We start from the raw sequence: 25,060 nt of genomic DNA on the forward strand, positions 1-25,060 counted from the left end.
CCACATATATATTTATTACTTTTCCCAGATTTCAGGAATGTGAAGCTGTTATTAATTTTTGCCTTTGAGAATGTTACCAGTTCTTGGCAGTAAAGGATGACTGGCATTCAAAATAGCATCCAAGTGTATTATTATCCCACTGGACTGGAAACAATATAGTAAACATGTATTTTTAATGAAAGCTTGAAAAAGACATTGAAGGGCAAGAGGTGTATTTGTCCTTTCTGACTGCGCATGTTGTATTTTTTTTTTCTATCCATATATGAGATATAAAGTATAAAGTTACAGCAGTAGAAAGAATAGGGTTATGTGGTTTCTGTGTATTTATAGAGCTTATTCCAATCTATGGAAATCAGTACTTGGAGAGACAAAAAAGTAAATCAAGTAGATGCCTGGAGCAAGTCGTTTTTTACTGTGTATAGGAAGGCCTTGTAATGGAGTACATCATTGATTTGGCAAAAGACCAGGCTGAACCGAAATACTTCAAATATGTAGAAAATATAAATTAATTATATGGAGCCTTGACTGCTTATAATCATACTTGCTAACAAATCAGGCAGAGTTGGGAAATGTCCTGAACCCGGCAGAATAGTCATGTATCAAAGCACATATATTCAAAAATATTCCATTCTGGGGCCTTAGTGTGTATTGTATGTGCATTAGTCTCTTGCATCCGCTTCTTTATGTTGGCAAATGTGATTATAATATGGACTATATACTCCACAATGCCCAGATTTATAGGAAATCTACCATCAAAATCATGCATGGATAAATCAGTCACATACTCATAGATCACTGTGACTGTGGTAATGGTAGAATATTTGTTATCCATGTCCTCCTTCCTTCTAAAATCTACATTTTAAATCTACTTTTAAAAATATGCTAGGCATTACCAGATCCCCTCCGTGATGTACCTTAATCTGTGCAAGGAGCACTTCCCTGAGGGAGCAGGGGGAAGGGTGCAAAAGCCTGTGAATCTGCAGCACTGATGAGCTGTGAGAACACCCCAGGAGCCCTCAGGCTCATTAGCGTAATTTTAAAAGTTGATTTTAGATGCATGAATAATAAACATAAAAAGATTACCACAGTCATGGTGCCTGGATCTATAAGTAAGTGTCCCTTGTTTATCATGATGGATTTTTCCTTTAAAGGGGTATTCCCATTTCAGTAAATAATGATATTGTTTGAACAATAAAAAGTTATGCAATTTTCCAATATACTTTCTGTATCTATTCCTCTCAGTTTTCTAGATCGTTATAATCACTGATTACTCTCTGATACTAACGAGCTGTACACCTGTGTGACCATGGTCAGATTTCTGTCCACAGGAAATAAACTTCATGCTTTCTGTAGCAGGACAGCAAGCAGAGAAATCTTGGAGACCGCTGTGAGACCATAAAGGAGTATGTAAAAATCCTGAGATTATTTGTGGGGGAAAATCAGGGTTAGGTCAGACATGTGTATTGCGGATGTAAGCTAGTCTTGTATTTACAATATTTTGACTGAAGTAAGTGGGAAGTAGGTAGGTGGAGGGTTGGCAGATGGGAGAGGCATTGAAGGTGAAATGGTGAGGTAGATTATAAGATTACATGTAAGGTTGCCACCATTAAAAAAGATATCTGCTACACTGATAGAATAGAATAGTGACCAGCTGGCAGTCCTCGCGGCATGGTTATGGATGGATTGGTCAATAGGAGGCCACTTAGCCAATGAACTCTAGACTCCAGAGAAGACACTGGACAAGATCAATTGGCAGCGTCACTTTTCTGTCTGACTTTGAACGAGATAGAATGTTTTTGGAGCTTAAACATGTATTTAAGAAGTGAGTGTCTGCGCCAGTTTTGTGTGTGCGGCTGACCTTAGAGCGGCCTAGGGCAAGACTTGTCACAGTTGCTTGGTCCAGGTGTTCACGTTGGACAGGGACAGCAAAGGATAGCAAAAATAGGGGGAGGCCGCAGTATGATGGAGGTCTCCCCCTGGGGCACACCCGGTATATGTGTGTGCAACACTAGGCCGCTCTAAGGTCAGCCACTCAGGTACCAGAGGAATCCAGCTGCCTAGCCTTTTCTTGGGGCCTGGAGGGCCTACAATACCGGAATGGCTGGCGGTTGCAGTCTAGGCACGCTGATGTCACGGTGCTTGGTATGGGGACCGGAGGGCTGACCTACAGCCTGGCAGGTCTCCAGCAGGTGGTGTGTGCAAGATATATGGAGGGAAAGGCTGATGTACTGGTTCTCCCTGGTGCAACCCCTAAGTGTCTGTAGGATGAGTCCCTGGTTAATGGATGGGGAGCCCGTGGTGGTGACAACCGTATCCAGGGATCAAACAGAGGCAACGTTGTGCAAAATAACTCACAGTTCCTTATTGAACAGGGAGCGGGCCTAAACGGTTAACAGCAGATTCTGGTACTGGAGTGGTTGTGGCGAGGGTCCTCAGGAATAGAGCACCAGCCTGGTAGTAAATGCAGGCTGGGATGGAACTGTGTCCAAACCATGGAAGCTGCAGCTCTGGATTTGAGTCTCCGGACTCTGGTCCTGGGATTAGGTTAATGTCAGCACTGAGGGTGTACTGAACACTGTCTCTCTCTCTCTTCACTCTGTCCATGTGCTGAGAGCATGTGCTAAGAGTAGGCTCCTGAGAAGGAGCATGAGGTCCAAGAGCCCATGCTCCTCCCTACCCAGGGTTTTTATTCTCCTGGTCAGGTGGTAGCACCTCTCCAATCACACTCCAGTTTATAATGCAGCAACATCATTGGTCAATAACTTACACCCACTTAACTGCCTGTTCAGACACAATTAACAGCTGCTATTACCTGAGATCTTACTGCATTATCCCTTGGGTGAATTGCGCAGGCTCACCAGATGGATCCGGAAAGGTAGAGGGCTCTATTCACAACTACTCCCTTGCCCATGTGTTGGCAGGGGTGTTGCATGTGATGTAGGGATCCCAGGTAGATGGCGGAGGGGAGGCCCGGGGTATTAGTGACAGCCAGGGATCACAAAGGGAGACAAGATGTAGAATATTAAACTGACATTTTCTTTATTTCAGAACTTAACAACATCAAACGTAACAGGCTGAAGTAAGGGTCCCATCTGCCAATGTCCGAGGTCGATGGTTGGATGCATTCTGGTACAGAAGCTCACAGCCCAGATTCGTGAACTTGGGGTTGGAGAAGGTAGAAGCTAGTTTAGGAGCAAGGTCAGGGTAGTCTCAGTATGTGGATCAGAGTCCTGCAGGCCTGATGGAGGTAGATTATCCTCATATAGGAGACAGCAGCAGTTGGTGTCTGCAGGCCTTGTGTCCTATTATATGGAGATCTCAGACTCTGAGATTGTACTAGAAACTTCCAGACAGAGGAAGTATAAGTGAACTTCTACTCTGGGCAGAGTTTCAGGCATCCACCAATTAGGAACTTTGGGGAAGAAAAGGAATGATAGGGGTAAAACATAACTTATGATTGGTCAACAATTAAACCTTCCATTCAGATATTACTCAGCTGCATTACCAATTTTAGACAGAGGTGATAAGGCTTTATGGACATAAATAGGAGCATAATGTTTCTTAATGACCGTGTTTACTGGGCCATTACAGCTGCACTGTGTTCGACAGTGCACCTAAAGAGGTGTGGTAGTGCTTAGTCGAAGAGTGTGACACATTTATTACAGCGACTCGACAGAATTGTGTTGCAGGCTGTATGTTAAAGGTGCACCTAAAAAAAGATGTAGAGAAAAGTAAAAAGAAATATCTCACATACCCTTATATCCAGAAACTTGCTTTGAGGAAAGTGGATAGCTTGTTTGGAGTGCCGACGTGTTGCTGGCTTGATTATCCAAAATAGTCCAAGTAGAAAAGAGTATACGTGGCACATCCCATAAAAATTTCAATACTTTATTCTTCTTACATTAAAAAGTGCAAAGAGAGTGACATGTAGGCAGCCCACTTACGCGTTTCAGCTTGCTCTCAAGCCTTAGTCATGGTGTAACATGCCAGATTCGTAAGGCAAAGTGCACTTTTGATAAATCTGGCCCATTGTCCTAAAACAACCTGCCATAAAGGAAAGGCATTCGAGGTGCTCAAACTAAAATAAATCTGACATACATATAAATCTCCGTTAAACTTAATAAAGCAGATTCAAGTTGAATCATTCATTATATCCGTCTGTGTTATGTTGGAAAGTGTAGTAGAACAATAAGTGAAGTGGCTTTACTTGCCTAAACTTGATAGTTGTTGGATATCCATCTGTATTAATAACAAGCTTTCTACATGTCCAGGCATACTGTATACTGCAGAATCAGATTCATCAGTCTGTGCCGGGGAACATTACACATTATATTTCTTTTTTCAGTAAGAATGAGAGTTTTGGGCACTTGGAGGAAAGCGTCATGTACCAGAGGTATCTTCAGCGAAATGCAACTGTGCCTTAGAAGTGAATTGTACTGAAACAATCCATGTTCTTTCATATAAGATTATGTGAAAAATATATATTATTCTCAATTGAAGGGGATGTCCCAGAAACAATACTTTCCCCCTATCCATAGTACAGGTGATAAAGTAATCTTTGGGTCCAGCTGCTCAGAGGGCTAGTAATTACATGACTGGAGGCCAGCAACGACACATGGAGCAGTGGTGAAATGCTTATACACAGTACAACACAAGCTTTACTGTTCTGTTAATATTGTACACCACACGCCTATTAAAATATTTGATGTTTTATCACAATTTAATGTTTCCTCTTACGCAGGCCACTGTGAATTGTCACATCTGCTATTATACTCAGGTTGTAACCCAAGGAATACAGACAATTTTGGACAGGTAAGCGACAACTACATCTACGTGTTTCATCTAGGTTGGTGCATGTGGGGTGTAGAGAGCTGTATTCTTGATCTGTAAACTATTGTAGGTATTATTCATTTGTTCTGATGAATAAAACCCAGCTGAGAACAGTGAATGAACTCCAACGCATATGTGAACTTAGAATAGAAAGCAAACATTATAGTCATACATTTCTATATTTCGCATCCATTGCCTAAATTCTTAGAAATGATTAGAAAATGATTGACATCATTGTTTGTATGGAATGAATCTATGTTACTGAACAAAAAGAGAAAAGTTATGTATCCCACCAGAAATAGGCATATACTAATCATGACTGCTAAGCTTCAGGCCTTTATGGAAATGACTTTACATCAGGAAAATGTTAGATGAAAAATGTATTTCTATGGGAGTCTGCAGAGGCAGGAAAGCAGGAACATCAGTTCAGACTGGTTTCTAACCACAGGAATGCTGATTTTTTTTTCTTTTCTTACAAAATGTTTATGTAAATTAAGCAAAATGCATGAGTTGTAGTATATTTCTATTTGTTCACTTTTAAGCCACTTTTGCTATAATATGATCGTTTTGGGCTACGTTCCCTTCTCGTTTTTATGACACATCCAGGACTTCCAATGCAGTGCAGGATGCAGGTAAAACATTGCCACCATTAAAGACACATATACAATTGATTATACTCCCCATTCATGGCAGAAGCAGGCCTCCTCCAACTCCAGGTCCGTTCATGGTCACACCCCTTGCGACTGCAAGCATTAGGCTATGTAGTTTAGTATATTATGCTATTTCATCCAGCTGCCTGCTGGAAAAAAGTACAGCATATACTCCTGTATAAGCCCAGTTTTTCAGCTCAAAAAAAGTGGTAGAAAACCTCAACTCGACTTATACACAAGTGTATAAAAAAATAAACTTACATACTCGCTTTCCAGCGCTCCACGATGCTCCACATGGCTCCTCTACCTTCTTCTCTACCATGCACTCCAAGAAGAGGAGCCACACGGAGCTTTAAGGAGCGCTGAAAGGTGAGTTTGTAAGTTTATTTTTTATACACCCAGGGGCTGCAGGGCATTTCATTAATATAGGGGTTGGCTGCAGGGCATTTCATTAATATGGAGGCTGGTTGTAGGGCATTTCAGCAGTGGGGGGTTGGATGCTGGGCATTTCATCTTTACAGGCTACAAGGCATTTCATCACAGGGGTGCTGCAGGGTATTTTGTCAGTAGGAGGGCTGCAGGGAATTTCATCATTGGGGGGCTAAAGAGCGTTTCATTATTTGGGAGAGTTCCATCAGCATTTCACTACTAGGGGAGGGACTGCTTCGGCATTTCATTATAGAGGGTCTGTATGGGGCATTTCATTACTTGGGGTACTGCGGCAGGGCATTTTATTACTAGGGGGTCTGCTGCAGAACATTTCATTACTGAGGGAGGCTGTTGGGCATTTCATTATTGGAATAAGCTGCTGGGCATTACTTTACAGGGAAGGCTGCTTGGCATTTCATTACTGGTGGTGGCTGTCTGGGTATTACATCGCACTGGAGGAGGCTGCTTGGAATCTCATTACTGGGGAAACTGCCTGGGCATTACATTACTGGGGGGAGGCTACTTGGCATTATATTATTGGCGGAGGCTGCTGGGCATTACATTACTGGGGGAGGCTGCTGGAAATTACATTGCTGGGGGGAGGCTGTCTGGGCATTTCATTACTGGAGGAGGCTGAAAGTGCATTGTCCTACGACAATGCAATGTGCAGAGATTCATTCAAGAAGATTGTGCGCCCGATTTCCTGCATGTGTCGCTTCCCCACTCAGGTCCGCCGGAGTTCACCATCTTCCTCCCGGTGTATGTAAGTGCATGGCTCGCAACACAATTTTTAAGTTAAATCCTGCGGTTTGTCCGAATCAGTCGAATCGTCCAATGGCCCACTCAGCAATTTGTGTCACATGAAAGCCGGAGCTAAATACGATCGCATGCAACACAATCGCCTTCTAAATACCTGTCCCAGCGGCGCAATCCCCGAAAACGTCAGAAACAACGACGGAAATGCGGCCGCCGAGCCCTTAGTAAATAAGCTCCAATGTTTGGCCAGTTCACACCGGTAAACATATTCCACTTTTATGATTTAAAAATGCACATTTAGGGTTAAGATATAGTAAAATATTAGTTGACTACTCTGAGATGACCAGTAATGTGTGCCCTAGCTGACTGATGTAAGGTGATAGTCGGAAGTGAAGTTGCAGACTGAAGACGTGCTTCTAACCGATACTAAATAAAGAACAAATGGAACATCTTGTTGACCCCTTATAACAGAATGTTGGCTGTGTGCCCGCTTCTCCTGGCAGATAGTATGAGAGATTTATTTCTTGCTGCATATTCAGCTTGTCTGACACCGGAGGTAAATGGATTTATAAGTTCCCTACAGCTGATATTTCCAGCCGGATCTTTAAGCCTCAATATTTTTTTGCAGATTCTAACCTCCTAAAGAAAAAATGTCTATGAGTATATATTTCATAAATGCCCCAAAATGTTACTGATCCAGTAATGCTGTACATAACTGGATATGCTTGTGATGAGGAACAACCAAATTCTGCAGTCCCAGTGCTCAAGACACAATTCATTGACATTACTACAAAAATCATGGAACCACCAGGCATTTTTATAGCGATTACCAGAATGTTGCACTTTTGTTGTGGTTATGTAGTAAAATTGCTGCATAACAACAATGTGAGAACAATGGGGCTCATTTACTAAGGCTCGCGCTGCTCACTTTTGTCACACTGTGCGTCTTTTTCGGGGATTACACGGCTTGCACAGGTTTTTAACAAGTCTCTGCGCTGGGATTTTGGTGCATGCGATCCTATTTTGGCGCTGGCTTCCATGCGACAATCCGACTGATTCGGACTGAGCGCAGGATTTAACTTTCAAATGGTGAACTCTGCTGGACCTGACCGGGGAAGCGACACATGTAGGATATTGGGTGCACAATCTAAGTATTACCGTCAGACAATGCACTTTCTGTGAACTACAGCGGGAAGTAAATGTGCCCCAATAAGTGCCAAGGATTCTAGCTGTGGTATCCTTTGGCCGGCGGCACACGTGGCGTTTTGACACCGAATCGCACATTGTACTGAATAGGTTAAAACCAGACAGCCTCAGGTCTTCAGAAGACCCAAGGCTGTCATGGCAACAGAAGTCATTGGGGGGCAGCGATCTCCACTAAGATGGGGGTGCCCATTCACTTCCATCTTTTTGAAGCTGCTGGTAGCACTGATTGTGCTGAGAGTTAAGACAGATTAGAGTCATGAGATGGATACAAGACAATGAAACACTCAGCTCTGTTATCTCACCTATAACACACACAGTGAGCCTGCTATGCCTCCCCCTCATCTCGGATCAAGACCTTATCTTGTCTGTAGATTGTAGAGTAAGCCTATGCACACTTCTTGCTGGCTGGACGTGCCTGTTTGAGCTGGTCTTGTATGCAGGGGTAGGGGCAGGAGGCAGAAAGCACTGCAACGTGCAGACAAGAGAAGATATTCATGAGAGAAATCTGACCTACCATAGTCAGGAGTTTACGGTCGGATCCAGGGGCAACCAAATTGTAAACACCAGGACTGATAGAGACAGGTTGGAATTATATCTGCGAAATGCTATATTTTTGTTAATAACAGTGAATTAGAGAATGTGTTATTTTGTTATCATGTGTATATTCAAGAATCTTGTCTTAATAGGAATACTACTTTAAACATCTTGATTCCCTTGAGAGTAGTCAAATGTTTCAAAAAATTTAGCAAATTGTCAGACAATTTAACTACAGTAATACACCAGAAAACTGCGTAAATGCAAAGATATATCCCTCCCCCTGTGTATTTTCATCAGATTTTTGCAGCGGTCATTGCTGTGGAATTTCCTCTGCATGTGTTCTGCAGTAATTCTGAATTGTGTGTCCCGAGACGTAGCTATGTAATCAATAACAGCTGTAAGCTTTCAATGGGTAGTTCAGGACAGGTCAACATAGTGTCTTTGGATCAGATTTTAAAGCGGTTGTACTCCTTGCATCTACAACAGAAAGCAAGACAGAACCTCAGGGTTGCAGTGACACATTGGGGCACATTTACTAAGGGCTTTGTGCCGCATTTCTCATGGACTTGGCACATTCTTTTAGGTGAAAATAGCTTGCACAGGTATTTAAGAAGTGCCTGCGCCTCTATAACATACAAATTGTGCCGCACACCTATGTTAAAGGTGCACCTCAAAAAAGTTGGTGAACGCTGTCAAGCCAGTGCAGGGAAGTGACAGACTAATGATTTCTGGTGCACGTTCTTAATGAATGTGTCGCCCCCAGCATTATACACGGAAAGAGCACTTTTAGTGAAGTTTCCGTCTTGAAGTAAATGTACCCCATTGCGTTTTGAAATTCAGCAGCTGTAGAGAGATTTGTCTAATTGCATTGCATTAACATAGTGTCAATGTAAAAGCGATGTTAATACAGTGTAAATGCATTGTGTTAAGACGACATAAACATCATGCAATTAGGAAAATCTCCTCTACACAACTGTGGAATTTCATTTCAAAATGCAATTTGTGACTGCGCCCTTAGGAGTTTCCGCATTGATTTCATTATTTTCTTATCATCATGTAGCCAGTTACCTCAATTTCAACAATGTCCACTTTCTTAATATCACTAGTTTTTAACAAGCAATTCACATGCAGTAGAGTAGGGTCCTGTCAAAAGAGTCCAGCTTGTCATGGCTTAAAAAAGTTTTGGTCAAAAAAAAAATTTGTGTATACATTGTTATGTATCTATATGGTAATGGATGCTGGTGGGTCCACAAAAATCTTCCTGTCAGGGGCCCCAAAATGAATGCTGCCCTGCAGATGTACTGTATACCACTGTATACACATATCCACCCTGAATGAGGGGGAGGAGTGAACATTGGCAACAGCCATTGATTGCCTGCTGCTGATGTTCAGGGTGTTTCCCTAGTGATGTCGCTGTCCTTATATGGACAATGACATCACAGGGATCCTCAGTTAGCATTTGATCAGTAGAGGGAGGTGGGGTATGCATTTGCCACCCATAGTTTTCAATATATTTGGAGCTTTCCTGTCTCAGCATGTACATAAAAAATGGTATGAACCTATAAATCAGTAAGTAATGATTACAGATGTGATAATACACAAAGCGAGTTCAGCCACCAGCAGAATAAGATATTGATTCTAAAAGTATATTTCTAATATCATGCATTTTGAGAATAGATCTGTGATAAGGGCAAAGGGTAAAAATGGTAAATATATATGTGCAATATATGTGCAATACTTTTTATGCTTAAGAGAAATTTGCCTTAAAGGGACAGTGCAATACATGTAGATATTTGTGCAATATTTTAAGGGTATAATGCAATAAGATATTATCACTGTGGACATGCAGAGAAAAAGGAACAGAGAGAAACAGCGCTACCTAGTGCGAGATTATCCTTGGTTAGTTCAGGGGTGCTCTTGAGGAAGAGGTGCTCTTGGGTGAGATTGGGTACTCACCTTTGCTGGTTGTGCTAGAGACAGGCACAACGCTGGGTCAGGCATATGTGGTAAGTAACCGCTGCCGCGTCCCCACCCTCGCCCCAAGGTTGGGTAACAAGGGCGTATAGCAAATGGGCTGGAGGGTAGGTCACTAATTGTGCCACCCTATGTGTAAAAATAGGACGTCAGAAAGGCGCTGGTCATCAGGGGTAAGAGGTTTCCTTTTATTCAGAGATATTTAGGACAACGCGTTTCGCACTCCAACGAGTGCTTCCTCAGGTCTAGGCTTGTTGTGCTGGAGAAGTGATCTCTGGAGTGCGAAACGCGTTGTCCTAAATATCTCTGAATAAAAGGAAACCTCTTACCCCTGATGACGTCCCATTTTTACACATAGGGTGGCACAATTAGTGACCTACCCTCCAGCCCATTTGCAATAAGATATTGTTTAAGTCTATAATTATATTTAAATTTGCCCCTTGCACATATAATAATAAATATATACAAAAAAAACTGGTACTGTCTAGGGACCCCAACTCACCCGCTTACGTTTTTTTTACATTTTGTGTGTTAACACTTATTGATGTTAAACAGTACTGTATATGTGTTTTGATTAAAGATATCTGTTTCATTTAAAATAAACTTTGGTTTATAGCTTAATTTCCAATTTTGTTTTTTTGGTGTAGTCCTGGGACAACTCTTGAGTGACCTCTAGAGATGGTTTTGGAAATATTTTTTTGGATAAGTATGGTATGAACCCAGCCTAACAGTGAGAGCATATGCTTTGATAATGTTGGCACACTGCTTTTCCTCACATCACTGACGGCGGACACAAAATGGAATTAAATCTGATGAACTTTTTGGTAACTAAATTACCATTTGAATAGCCCTTGTACTATGGTTTTTACATCAGCTTTCAACCTGAGGGGCTCTGGTAACAACCCCTCAGAGTCACCTGGCTCATTAGCATAATTTTTAAAGTTGATTTTAGAAGAAAGGAGGCCATGAATAACAAATAAGACTATTACCGCAGTCACAGCTCCTGGATCTATGAGTAAGTGTCCTTGGTTTATGATGCTTGTTTTTGATGATAGATTTCCTTTAAGTTATTGAATGTTAAAGTTTTGTTCATATTTCAGTCATGAGGATTTGATTTTTAGGACCTTAATTAATCTTCATTATATTTCTCTGCAGACCCCCCTGCACTTAGCAGTATTAAGTGGAAATCTCCCTACTGTTCAACTATTGTGTGAGCAAGTAAGTAAAAATATATTTAAAATATACATATATGTGTCGGCCACAGAGTACCTTATGCTATCCTTTTATGCCATATTTATAAACTATTGGAGAAATTTATCAGGGCTGGCACCTCCTGGATTTCTCCTGCACTAGAAAGAATTGAACCTGAGGCCATGTTCACACATCGCATTTTTTTATGCGTTTTTGACTGCATTAAAAAAAACAATGGGAGTGGGTCTGCCAAAATGCATATGTATTTTTCACTGAGACTCATTGTTTTGGAATGAGCAGCAGGTGTTTTGCATGTATATAATGGGGCAGATTCACTTACCTGGTCCATTCGCTATCCAGCGGCGCGTTCTCTGCGGTGGATTCGGGTCTTCCGGCGATTCACTAAGACAGTTCCTCCAACGTCCACCAGGTGTCACTGCTGCGCTGAATGCACTGGAGTTCACCAAGCCGGGCCGAGTGAAGGTAAGTGCGTGTCCAGCGACACTTTATTTTTTTTTAAATGCGGCGGTTTTTCCGAGTTCGGCGGGTTTTCTTTCGGCCACGGCCCCCGATTTCCGTCGCGTGCATGCCGGCGCCGATGCGACACAATCCGATCGCGTGCGCCAAAAACCCGGGGCAATTCAGGAAAAATCAGCGCAAATCGGAAATATTCGGGTACCGCGAATCGGGCCCTTAGTAAATGACCCCCAATGTGTTTCAGTGAAAATGCATATACACTGTGGCAGAATTCCTCCCATTGCTTTTTCCGATGCAGTCAAAACACATCAAAGAACGCAAGATGTGAACACAGCCTGAAAGGTGTACACCTCTTAAAGCGGTTGTCCGACTGTTCTAAAAATTTAATAGCCAGGCTAGGGAGGGTGTTTGTACTCCCCTGCTCCTGGTGTCCCACACATCGGTCTGTCTGAGGCCATTGTTTGTTTATAGGGGCACGGAGGCTCCACTCCAACAACTTACAGGTGGCCTGGCACACTCACCTGTCTCCTGTTTCAGCGCTGTAAGAGGCACTAGGACTGGAGACCGATGGCCGTCGCACAACCCATTTAATGAATTAGTAACATCTCCTACATCAGCAGCTCTAATGTATAATCTATGGCAGCTTAGAGCTGGTGATGATAAGCGCTATAATTTACACCGCTTTCTAGGTTAAATTATAAGAAATCCCTGCAAGATAAAACTGCTCTTTTCAGGAATGCAGTGTAAAGGACCCAGATGCCCCAAGGTGCTACTTGAGGCTACATGCACACAAATGTGTAATATATGGGCAGTAAACAATAGGCCACTTGGCAATGTTTGCTACCCCATTCCAACTGCCAATGTCCATTCAATGTGCTCCTCGTCAGGACCGGGACAAGGCATTTTGGTGCCCTAGGCAGACAAATAAAATTCCGCCCCGCCCCCCCCCCCATGTAAAATTGTAGCAAAAACGTGACACAAATATTTACCAGCAATGGACAAACGGCACACATAAAAATATTCTGCACATATAAATACATACCAAAAATAAATATACTGCATGAATAAATATATCTCTGCAGTAAATAACCACGGATATACACTCACCGGCCACTTTATTAGGTACACCTGTCCAACTGCTCGTTAACACTTAATTTCTAATCAGCCAATCACATAGCGGCAACTCAGTGCATTTAGGCATGTAGACATGGTCAAGACAATCTCCTGCAGTTCAAACCGAGCATCAGTATGGGGAAGAAAGGTGATTTGAGTGCCTTTGAACGTGGCATGGTTGTTGGGGGCAGAAGGGCTGGTCTGAGTATTTCAGAAACTGCTGATCTACTGGGATTTTCACGCACAACCATCTCTAGGGTTTACAGAGAATGGTCCGAAAAAGAAAAAACATCCATTGAGTGGCAGTTCTGTGGGCGGAAATGCCTTGTTAATGCCAGAGGAGAATGGGCAGACTGGTTCAAGCTGATAGAAGGGCAACAGTGACTCAAATCGCCACCCGTTACAACCAAGGTAGGCAGAAGAGCATCTCTGAACGCACAGTACGTCGAACTTTGAGGCAGATGGGCTACACCAGCAGAAGACCACACCGGGTGCCACTCCTTTCAGCTAAGAACAGGAAACTGAGGCTACAATTTGCACAGGCTCATCGAAATTGGACAGTAGAAGATTGGAAAAATGTTGCCTGGTCTGATGAGTCTCGATTTCTGCTGCGACATTCGGATGGTAGGGTCAGAATTTGGCGTCAACAACATGAAAGCGTGGATCCATCCTGCCTTGTATCAACGGTTCAGGCTGGTGGTGGTGGTGTCATGGTGTGGGGAATATTTTCTTGGCACTCTTTGGGCCCCTTGGTACCAATTGAGCATCGTTGCAACGCCACAGCCTACCTGAGTATTGTTGCTGACCATGTCCATCCCTTTATGACCACAGTGTACCCAACATCTGATGGCTACTTTCAGCAGGATAATGCGCCATGTCATAAAGCTGGAATCATCTCAGACTGGCTTCTTAAACATGACAATGAGTTCACTGTACTCAAATGGCCTCCACAGTCACCAGATCTCAATCCAATAGAGCATCTTTGGGACGTGGTGGAACGGGAGATTCGCATCATGGATGTGCAGCCGACAAATCTGCGGCAACTGTGTGATGCCATCATATCAATATGGACCAAAATCTCTGAGGAATGCTTCCAGCACCTTGTTGAATCTATGCCAATTGAGGCAGTTCTGAAGGCAAAAGGGGGTCCAACCCGTTACTAGCATGGTGTACCTAATAAAGTGGCCGGTGAGTGTATATACTCTACCATTAAATTTACTGACATATGAACTGCTTTCAGGCAGGTATAGACATTAGGTTGTAGCTGTTTATTTCTACCTCTGTGCTTGCCTGGTCCATCATGGTCTTCTTCCTGGCAGACAGCTCATAGTTGGCAATCCTTCTCCATCAGGTAGAGCACATCAAGGCAACTCCTCCCGACCATGACTTATCTCAATGATATTCGCTACCTTACACATTAATACATAATAGTCAATATAATGTCCCCAAGATAACAGCTATGTACTCCTCAAAATAACCATAATGTGCCTTGCACATACACAGATCCAATATTATAATATATACTACTGTATAGTTTCCGCCTCATTAATTCATATTTAACAGCAGCACCTCCTAACTGACCCCTTTCTGACCAGGTCTTAAAAGGCTTTAATGACCAAGACATTTTTAGAGAATGTTTACATTTATTGGTCTTAACTTAAGGGGGACCTATCATCAGAAGACCCAGAGGAAGATGCTACAGGTCATTACATTACTGGAGGATGCTGCTGATAATTGCATTACTAGAGGAGGCTGATGGGTATTACATTACTGGTGGAGGCTGCTTGGTAGTACATTACTGGGGGAGGCTGCTAAGCATTACATTACTGGAGGAGGCTGCTAGGCATTTTAATTACTGGAGGAGGACGCTTGGTATTAAATTACTGGGGGAGGCTGCTAAGTATTACATTACTGGAGGAGGCTGCTGGGCATTGCATTACTGGGGGAGGCTGCTTGGCATTTCATTACTGGGGTAGGCTACATGGGCATTGCATTACTAGAGGAGGCTGTCTGTGCATTACTTTACTGGAGGAGGCTTCTGGGCATTACTTTAGTAGTGGAGGCTGCTGCACATTAGTGAGAGAGCCTGCCTGTGCATTACATTTCTGGGGGAGGCTTCTGAGCATTACAATAGTGGAGGTTAATGCTGGGCATTTCATTACTGGAGGGGAACTGAATGGGACAAATGTTATAACTGCAGGAGGCACTGCATGGGGCATTTCATTACTTGGGGGGCTGAATGGGGCATTTCATTACTAGAGGAAGATGCTGCATCGCATTACATTAATGGAGGAGGCTGCTGGGCATTACATTACTGGGGGAGACTGCCTGTGCATTACATTACTGAGATAGGCTTCTGGCCATTTCATTACTTGGGGAGGCGCTGCAAAGAATTTCATTACTGGGGGGCTGCATGAGGCATTTCATTACTAGAGGAAGCTTCTGCAGAGCTTTACATTACTGGTGGAGGCTGCTGGGCATTACATGAGTGGAGGAGGCTGATAGACATTACATTACTGGGGAAGGCTTCTGGGCATTACATTAATAGAGGAGGGTGCTGCAGAGCATTTCATTACTGGGGGAGGCTGCGTGGGGCATTTTATTACTAGACGAAGCAGCTGCAGAGCATTACATTGAGGTTGGCTGCTAGGCATTACATTAGTGAAGGAGGCTGCTGGCCATTATATTATTGGGGGAGGCTTCTGGGCATTTCATTACTGGGAGAGACTGCCTGAGCATTACATTACTGCGGGAGACTGACTGGGCATCACATTACTGGGTGAGGCTGCTGGGCATTTCATTAGTGGGGGAGAAAACAGAAGCAGTAATAAACCATTTTAGCCTTCTCCCTAGGGTCTCAGGTTGTGTCAGACAGCTGGAGGCCTGGTCCTGATTCCTGCGATTAGCGCAGGAGCAGAAAAAGATTCATAGATTTCAGAATGCATTGCTGCAAACTCAAGTCCTGTGTCTTTTGGTTGGGATAGTTAATTTAAATAGCACAGCACGCCCAGGATCTAGGTGGCCCAGCACGGCACCCTCAGTATCTAGGTGGCCCAGCACAACACCCCCAGTATCTAGGTGGCCCATCACAGTACCCCTAGTATCTAGATGGCCCAGCACAACACCCCAGTATCTAGGTGGCCCATCACAGTACCCCCAGTATCAAAGTGGCCCATCACAGCACCCCAAGTATCTAGGTTGCTCATCCCCACCCATCCAAGTAATCAGGTGGCCCAGAAGATTCCCACAGTATCCAGGTGGCCCAACATATGCCCCCAGTATCTAGGTGGCCCAGCACTTGCCCCCAGTATTAACACATTATGAAATGTTAAAAAAAGACTCACCTACCCGCAATCCCAGCAGCCTCCTCTTCGCCCTGTTCTTCTCCTCTACAGGACAGCAGAAGCATGAGAACACTACCACCAGCCCCCTCTCCATGGCACAGACGGCTCAACCAACTGTGGAGTTGACGCCGCCTCCTGGGCCCAGCATTTGCACCACCCCTCTATCAAGCAGGGCCAGCTCCTTAGAAGCCACTGCTCAGTTTTTGCCTGTGTCGGAGCAGACAATGAGATCAGTATTGGCAGACATGTTAGGAAGCCTGAGACAAACCATACAAAAAGATATCTCCAATGCCTTAAGCTCACACATAGAGGACAAAATGGAGCAATACACCAACGGACATAACCCTCTAATGGACGCACATAATGAAATCACCACCATTAAGCTTAAACTAGCAGATTTGGAAGACAGAGTGAGAAGAAATAATTACCGTTTTAGAGGAATTCCAGAAACCATAGACACAGATCATATCAGTGAATTTCTGATTCTTTTATGACACTTTTGCCAGACGCAGATCAAAAAGATCCCCGCTTCCCCACCAAGAGACATAATAGCCAGGATGCACTTTTACCACTTCAAGGAAGCAGTAGCTAAAGTAGCAAACACAAAAAAGGACATTGCCAAGAGATTTATGGCATTCTTCTATTTGTCAATTGCTACACTAAACAGAAGGAGGGAATTTGTTCCTATAACCAAGATTAAGAGAACAAAACATCCCTTACAAATTGTGATTTCCTGTGAAACTACTTATATCCATAAACGGAGTTATCCACGTGCTCAATACTCCTAAAGATGTTACTACTATACTTGCTGCGGAGGTGGAATTTGCTGCCCCCTGGAGACGAAGACACAGCATTGCCGCAGAAGAAGAAACCAGCTACTCTGGAGAAAGAAAGGAGCACTGCCACCTGATACAGAGCAAAGATAAATCAACAACTCCAAGTTCAAGTTTTCCATAATAGAACCGCTACTACCTTCGCCCGACCTCAAATGAAGCTTTAAGCATCAATCTGCTATTTCCCCGCGGAGACACAGACAATTCCTTTCACGCTAATCCTATTGTAACCACCCCCCCACATTACTCAGGCAACTTGGAGTCTGTGGCCCGTTCCACACTTGCGAGTGTGATGCGATGAACTCGCATCACACTCGCAACGCATGCTGCCGGGAACGCACGGCACGACGCTGCACCGCGGGAGTGAACTGCCATGCAGAGTTCACTCCCGGTGTGCAGCGTTTGGGCCGTGCGTTCCCGGCAGCATGCGTTGCAAGTGTGATGCGAGTTCATTGCAAGTGTGGAACGGGCCTGAGAGGTTCACACGGGTATCCTCAACAATTTTTCATTCCTAGTTGCCCTCCCCTATTTTAGGAGGGTTCCACTATTGTTACTCAACACATTTTATTAATACCGTATGTTGTTAAGTTGGAATTTGTTTTCAAGTTATTCAGAAGACCCAAAATTTTAAAAAGATATAATTGGCTATGTAAAGGTACAGCGTCCATTTCAGCATCTTCCAATAAAATTGAATATGCCATTTAATATCACAACAATTAAAGCAAAAGGGTTAAATGATCCCATAAAAAGAGCATTACTCTGGAAGGAAGCTCTTGAACAGAAACGTGTTATTATTTGCATTCAGGAGTCACATATAAACCCTAAAGAAAAGGGGAATTTCAATCACTATTAAAGACACAGTAGCACTTGACTAGCTACAATCTGAAGTGGATGAGAATGGATGTTATATCTTTTTAGGCCCCATGCACATGACCGTATGAAAACGTCCGTATATATGGCTGTAATACGACCCCATGCATTCCAATGGGTGATGCGGCCATCCATTTACATGGCCGTATTGTCCACCCTACCATATGTTTTGTTTGTTATGCTTATCTCCCGGCTGCATCTGGAGAGTATGTGTATTTTGTTGGCCCCACCAGTTGTTTGGAGTGACCACTTGTGTCTGTGTCTTTATTGGATGCGGAGAAAGCGTTCCACCGGGTCCATTGGTCTTACTTACAAGCGACCTAAAAAGAAAAAATTTGATTTGAGGGTAACATACTCAATAGTATTAGTAGTTTTAGTAGGGTATCAATTAGTTTTATATTCCAAACCATCAGCCCAATTATACACCTCAGATTGTAAAGGAGGTCTAGCCTGTCCATCGATTATTCAATATTATAAAGACTGTATTCTAGATTTTTGGAAACAATGTATAGAGAAACATTGGGTTAATATAGAGAAACATCAAATTTAATCGAAAAACATGAAGCTTATATATAGCTTATCTATATTCGACAAAGGTCTCTCTTCCGCTAGCTAACATCTCGGTTATGAAGGATATTTGGTTACAACTAGATAAAAAAACAATTCAGATAGACAGAAACAATATCCCTCTTGGTTGCTTTGAAAAAGGCATCAACATTTCAAAATTCCTTCATGTATTCCTATTGACTACAACTCTTTAGGCCAGTGATGGCAAACCTTTTAGAGGCAGAGTGCCCAAACTACATCCAAAACCCTCATATTTTTCGCAAAGTGCCGATGCGACAATTTAAACAGTAACTTATTACTCCCTGCTCTGTCACATGTTTAAATTGTATAGGCACCCGAGGACACCAATACAGTAGAAAGAAGGAGAAAAATCTTTGGTTATCATTGTAGCTTCCTTCTAGGGATCTTGGGCTGCCAGGGACTGCAAAAGGCCTTGAGTCATGTCTGGTAAACTCTCCGATGGGGTGATGGTGCGGGTGCCCACGGACAGGGCTCTCTGTGCCACCTCGGGCACCCGTGCCATAGGTTCGCCACCACTGCTCTAGGCGATCTGATGGATAACAATAAAATCAAACCCATAACCCAAATCATTACAGACCGACTAGTAACAGGATCAGACCTTTTACAATACTATTGGATTAAATCAGCCTTATCTAATGTTAAAAATCCTATAAACAACGGTCCCACACCAATTATAAAATTCCTACTAAACCCTTCTACGACGGCCAAAGGCCTATCCTCATTCTATAAGATCCTGTTAGAGTCCAACTCAGACGTAATTTTATTTAATTTAGATAGAAACAATGGGAAATAGCAATTAATATTCTCTTGCAGATATATAAATTCATAAATCATTTGTAAAGTGAAATAAAGATTAGATACTGTGTTCTCCTTATGGAGAGTTTGACAATTAAGGACACCTTAAAGGTGTGTGGAGACTTAAAGCCATAGATGCTCCACTAGGGTATTCTGGGAAGTATGCAAATACGTTTTTCAAGGTATTAAATGGAAAACAATGCCTCCTTTTGCTACCTTGAAAGGCAGCCCCCTTAACACCACGTATACACCACATGTATACCAATAAAGTTCTGGAGATGTCAAGAAAAAAATGTATTCACATATAGTGGAATTGTGAAATTATCATAAAATTCTGGGATGCTATGGGACCCTTATTCATTTTCCAATAAATTTAACACAACTTCAAGCTCTTTTTCTCATAGACCTACATTATTACACTCTTCCCCTTCTCATAGTTATTTCCCATGTAATTAAAGCAGCAAGAATTAATAGCCAAATATTGGAGAAAACCAGACCCACTGCCCATGGCGGAGATAATAAGCGCAGTTAATGAAAATTACTTCTATGAAAATATAATAGCTCACTGTATGCACAAGGTAAACGAGTACCAGAACAATTGGAATCCTTGGATTGATTCTACGTACAACAAAATAATCCCCATCTGGTAATATTTTTTCATAACATTAGGCCACTGTAACTGAAAAGAATTAAGTTAGAATGTCGCCATTGTAGTTTCTCTCCCTCCATCCCTCTGCCTTCCCTTGAAATATGCCCTCCATCATGTCTCTTCCCTCTCCTTTCCCCATATATAGTTGTAACAACAATGAAGACGCTAAGTAGAATGTTTTGGCAATTTGACTGGTAATTTTATTATTGTAAATTATTGTATACATTGTTCTTCTACAAACTGAATAAAATCAATGTTCAAAAAAAAAAGAAGCCTGGGTAGGTGCCCCCCAGGGTGGGAGGTAAGGGTGGCACCCTTGGCGATTGCATACCCTTGCTTACGCCTCGTTCTGGACCTGTTCACCGCACTGCAAAATTGCATAATAGAGGTGAATGGGGGCCCAGTCATTATCTTTGTCTATAAACATAGAAAAGGGAATGTCATTTAGGTTTGTAAACAAAATATGTTAATTGCTATGCTGTTATTTGTATAATCGTTTTAGTGGCTTCAGAGCTTTTCATGTGTAATAACAGTCAGATTTCTTTTCATCACTAGGATGGAGTTGACCTGGAAAGTGAAGATAACAATAGAAACACCCCATTACGCTTGGCTAAGGGACGGAAATCTAAGCAAATTATTTCCTTTCTACAAAGTTCTATTATGCAGTCAAAAAATCTACACACAAAGTTTAATTGGAGGTGATTGATATTTTCTGAATGTAATATACGCAATTCCAATAGCTCAATATGCTCAAACCAGTTAAGGGCCAAGCAAACTTTTAGAAATTTGGTATAAATGATTTTTTAGAAAGTAAAAAAAAAATGGATATGATTTTGGATAATTGAAAGAAGATTTCAAATAAAAATGTCTGATTTTCCAAGTTTCAACTGTAATGTATTGCATATACTGGGACACTACTAAACAAGTACACATAAGGCTAAGTGCAGATATCGATTTTTTTTTTGCACACTAAGCACTATGCCAGGAAAGCTCCAGGACTCAAAAGCGTGTCCATAGACATATAATGGCAGGTGGTGGCATGCTTTAAATGTTTAAAATGAAGCCACCAGGTGATTTTACTGTACAAATAAGGAATTCTGGAACATCAGAAGCAGCAAATCACCGCCTGCTGACGACCTTCACTCCTCACACTTTCAGGGGGTAAAGGGCTGAACAGGAGGATGTATTGTGAAGTCTTAATTGTGAACAAGATGTCCCTCTGAAGCCTTCTGTGTCTGTTCAGTTGTAATAAATGGTTATTTCCTTATGTGATTTTTAAATTGTCCTCCATATTGTTTACGTCCATTGTGATGGATTTGTACTAATGAAGGTTATTTGGCTTTTCTTTGTAGTTCATGGCTTCTCGGACGTCCAGGCAAATCCAAAGCTCCTATACTATTTTTTTATGGCAATCTTTTAATTTGGGGCTATCCAACATACTTTCTTAAGGTATTGTTACTTGTCTATAGTGTCTATAATGTCTATAGTGAATGTTCAGACAGAAGTAACTTTCACAGTTAAACGTGATAAACCTTTATCTTTACACATACTACGCTACTGCACTAAAAGGGGTATTCCCACGGATACAAGTTTCTTAGATGTACTCAGGATAACAAAATATCACATTCTCTAATTCACTGAAAAAAAAAGTTTAAAAAATAAAAAAAAATTTATAAAAAATTCAAATCACCCCCCTTTCCCTAGAACTGATATAAAACATAATAAACAGTAAAAATCACAAACATATTAGGTATCGCCGCGTCCCAAAATGCCCAATCTATCAAAATATAAAAACGGTTACGGACGGCGGTGACCTCCGAGGCGGGAAATGGCGCCCAAATGTCCGAAATGCGACTTTTACACCTTTTTACATCACATAAAAATGAAATAAAAAATGATCAAAATGTCGCACAGACCTCAAAATGGTAGCAATGAAAACGTCGCCTCATTTTGCAAAAAATGACCCCTCACACATCTCCGTGCACCAAAGTATGAAAAAGTTATTAGCGTCAGAAGATGGTAAAATGTATTAAAACACAATAAAACCTATATAAATTTGATATCACCGCGATCGAACCGAACCAAAGAATAAAGCTGAGGTGTTATTTTGAGTGCACAGTCAAAGTCGAAAAAACTGAGCCCACAATTTTTCTACATTTGGAATTTTCTTTCAGCTTCGCAGTACACGGCATGTTAAAATAAATAACATTACGGGAAAGTAAAATTTGTTACGCACAAAATAAGCCCTCACATAGGTCTGTACACGTAAAAATGAAAAAGTTATGGATTTTTGAAGTTGGAGAGCGAGAAATGAGCCGAAAAACCCTGCGTCCTTAAGGGGTTAAAGGGGTATTCCAGGAATAAGCATAATTGATATACAAATGGGTACTCAAAATATAAGCTGGTGTGTAATTAGTTGTTATTTAAAATTTTGCTCCCCTTAGCAGAATATTAGAATTAGCAGAAGAATTAAAATGCTCCTGGCCCTTTAATCAGTCCGTTAATTTCCTCCGCGCGGTCCGTTGTGAATCAGACACAGAACAGAAGATGGCCGCTGGTCACATGTCCACATCACATGTCCTGCATCTGTCTGTGCAGGTCATGTGATCACCACTAAGTTTGGCTGTAGTCGGTTGGTTGCGGTGCGGCCATTATGGCCTGTCTTGTGGTGATGGCAGTTACACATCATTACTATGGTAACAGATCAAGAAAACCTGTTAAATCATCACAGGGAGCAGAGCATAAGAGGGAGGAGGAGTTACTGAGAACTAAAGGATCATGGAACTTTGTTTCCAGTGGTGGCCATCTTAGTGATAACTCCACCTACTTTAGAGAGGCCATACATTTTGTAAAGCATAAAATCAAACTATTTAAGCTCTGTTTTGTGACTAATGACATTGAGCATTCTTTTATTTATATCATCATGGGTTTTTGTGTCAGACGCTCATATTCCCAGAATACCCCTTTAAGGTCCTTTGAACTGCCCAAGGAGCTCAGAGACAGAATTGTGGCAAGGCACAGATCTGGCCAAGGTTACTAATAGCAAAGTGGCCTTCATAATCCTTAAATGGAAGATGTTTAGGACGACCACAACTCTTCCTCAATCTTGTTGTCCAGCCAAACTAAGCAATCGTGGGAGAAGAGCCTTGGCGAGAGAGGTAAAGAAGAACCCCAAGATCACTGTGGCTGAGATGCAGTAGGGAAATGGAAGAAAATTCCACAAAGTCAACTATCACTGCAGCCTCCACCAGTCAGGGCTTTCTGGCAGATTGTGCTGACAGAAACCTCTTCTCAGTGCAAGACATATGAAAGGCGCATAATGTTTGAAAAAAACACATGAAGAAATCCCAGACTGTGAGAAATAAGATTCTTTGGTCTGATGAAATTAAGATTGAACTTTTTGGTGTTAATGCTAAGCAGTATGTGTGGAGAAAACCAGGCAGTACTCATCACCTGCCAAATACAATCCCAACAGTGAAACATGGTGGTGGCAGCATCATGTTATGGGGGTGTTTGTCAGCTGCAGGGACAGGGTGATTGGTTGTAACTGGAGGAAAGATGAATGTGGCCAAGTACAGAGATATCCTGGATGAAAACCTCTGCCAGAATGCCCTGGACCTCAGACTGGGGTGAAGGTCCACCTTCCATCAAGACAATGACCCTAAGTACACAGCTAAAATAACAAACCAGAGGCTTCATAACAATTCTGTGACCATTCTTGACTGGCCCAGTCAGAGCCCTGACCTAAACTCAATTTGAGCATCTCTGGAGAGACTTGAAAATGGCTTCCACAAACATTCACCATCCAACCAGAGTGAACTGGAAGGGGGAATGGCAGAACCATGTGATATTTCAGGGGGTTTTTGTTTCATAAATTAGCAAAAATACTTTTCTGTCAAGATGTGTACATTAATGAGCAAAAAAATTACTTTTTTCATCTTACCTATTGACTTTAATGAAACAAAGTGAAAAAATGTAAAGGGGTCTGAAAATTTCCCGTACCCACTGCATATAACACAGATGGTAAGCAGTTGTTAGAAACATTAGTTATGCCACTAAATTCTAATTAAGTAAAATATCTATTTCTGTAAAGGACTAACAGAGACTGGATACATTTTGTTATCGTTTTGGTTTGGTTTGTGCAGTTTTTGTATCTGATCTTCTTGAGAGAATTACTGACTGAAAACTCTCTCTTCTTGTGTACAGATCCTGCCCTTCTTATACAGCGCTTTCTGGGAATGGCACGTGATATTCTTGCTCAGCAATTTATTGATGTGGATCTTTTTCTTAAAAGCCTCCCTGATGGACCCTGGCTTTCTTCCGCAGGACTCTGACGAATATCACTATGCTGTCAGGCAGGTGATGTATTATTGGTCTAAACTACTGGGGTAACACTGATACATTGAATACGTGAACATGATAATGGATGGAATATATTACATTTACATAATTTATGGATTGGTATTTTCTGCTGAGTAAACTACTGCCCAATCTACTGTACAGAATGAACATCCCTCACTTTGTGCTCTGTTCAATTTCTACATCTCATACATTTTCAGTAAGGGGACATATTATTACATTGTTACATTGGTTACGTTGTTTCTTTATAGTATTAAGGTGATTAGGCAGTTACTGACTGATGGATTATAGTTCTCTCATAAATCATAAGAGCAGGGGCATAACTTGAGGGGGTGCAGAGGTTGCAATCACACCCGGGCCAAAGAGGTGTAGGTGGCCCTTATGGTATCACTTTCCCATATGAGAAGACTATTCTCATATGGGAAACCATACATTATAGTCGAGGGCCTGGCATAGACT

At 42.1% G+C, this 25,060-nt stretch overlaps 1 protein-coding gene and 1 long non-coding RNA gene across 4 annotated transcripts in view; one reads left to right on the forward strand and one right to left on the reverse strand.

The window, feature by feature from the left end:
- Positions 1–25,060, reverse strand: part of LOC140073779 (uncharacterized) — a 74,059-nt gene that overhangs the window by 14,946 nt on the left and 34,053 nt on the right. Inside the window, exon 3 of one of the 3 annotated variants that reach the window (XR_011849198.1) lies at positions 17,970–18,530. The exons of 1 other annotated variant lie outside the window; for it this stretch is intronic. This is a non-coding gene — a long non-coding RNA (uncharacterized lncRNA). Of the gene's footprint in view, positions 1–17,969; positions 18,531–20,436; positions 20,810–25,060 lie in introns of those variants that run through there. One more of the 3 variants, XR_011849197.1, reaches the window with a different exon arrangement.
- LOC140073763 (uncharacterized) overlaps positions 1–25,060 on the forward strand; it is a 41,972-nt gene that overhangs the window by 13,168 nt on the left and 3,744 nt on the right. Inside the window, exons 3-7 of the mRNA XM_072119386.1 lie at positions 4,742–4,812; positions 11,538–11,600; positions 20,798–20,940; positions 21,595–21,691; positions 24,449–24,601. Coding sequence (XP_071975487.1) covers positions 4,742–4,812; positions 11,538–11,600; positions 20,798–20,940; positions 21,595–21,691; positions 24,449–24,601 — 527 coding nt within the window. The remainder of the gene's footprint in view (positions 1–4,741; positions 4,813–11,537; positions 11,601–20,797; positions 20,941–21,594; positions 21,692–24,448; positions 24,602–25,060) is intronic.

This window comes from Engystomops pustulosus, chromosome 1 (genome assembly GCF_040894005.1).
Source record: "Engystomops pustulosus chromosome 1, aEngPut4.maternal, whole genome shotgun sequence".
Classification (NCBI taxonomy): domain Eukaryota; kingdom Metazoa; phylum Chordata; class Amphibia; order Anura; family Leptodactylidae; genus Engystomops; species Engystomops pustulosus.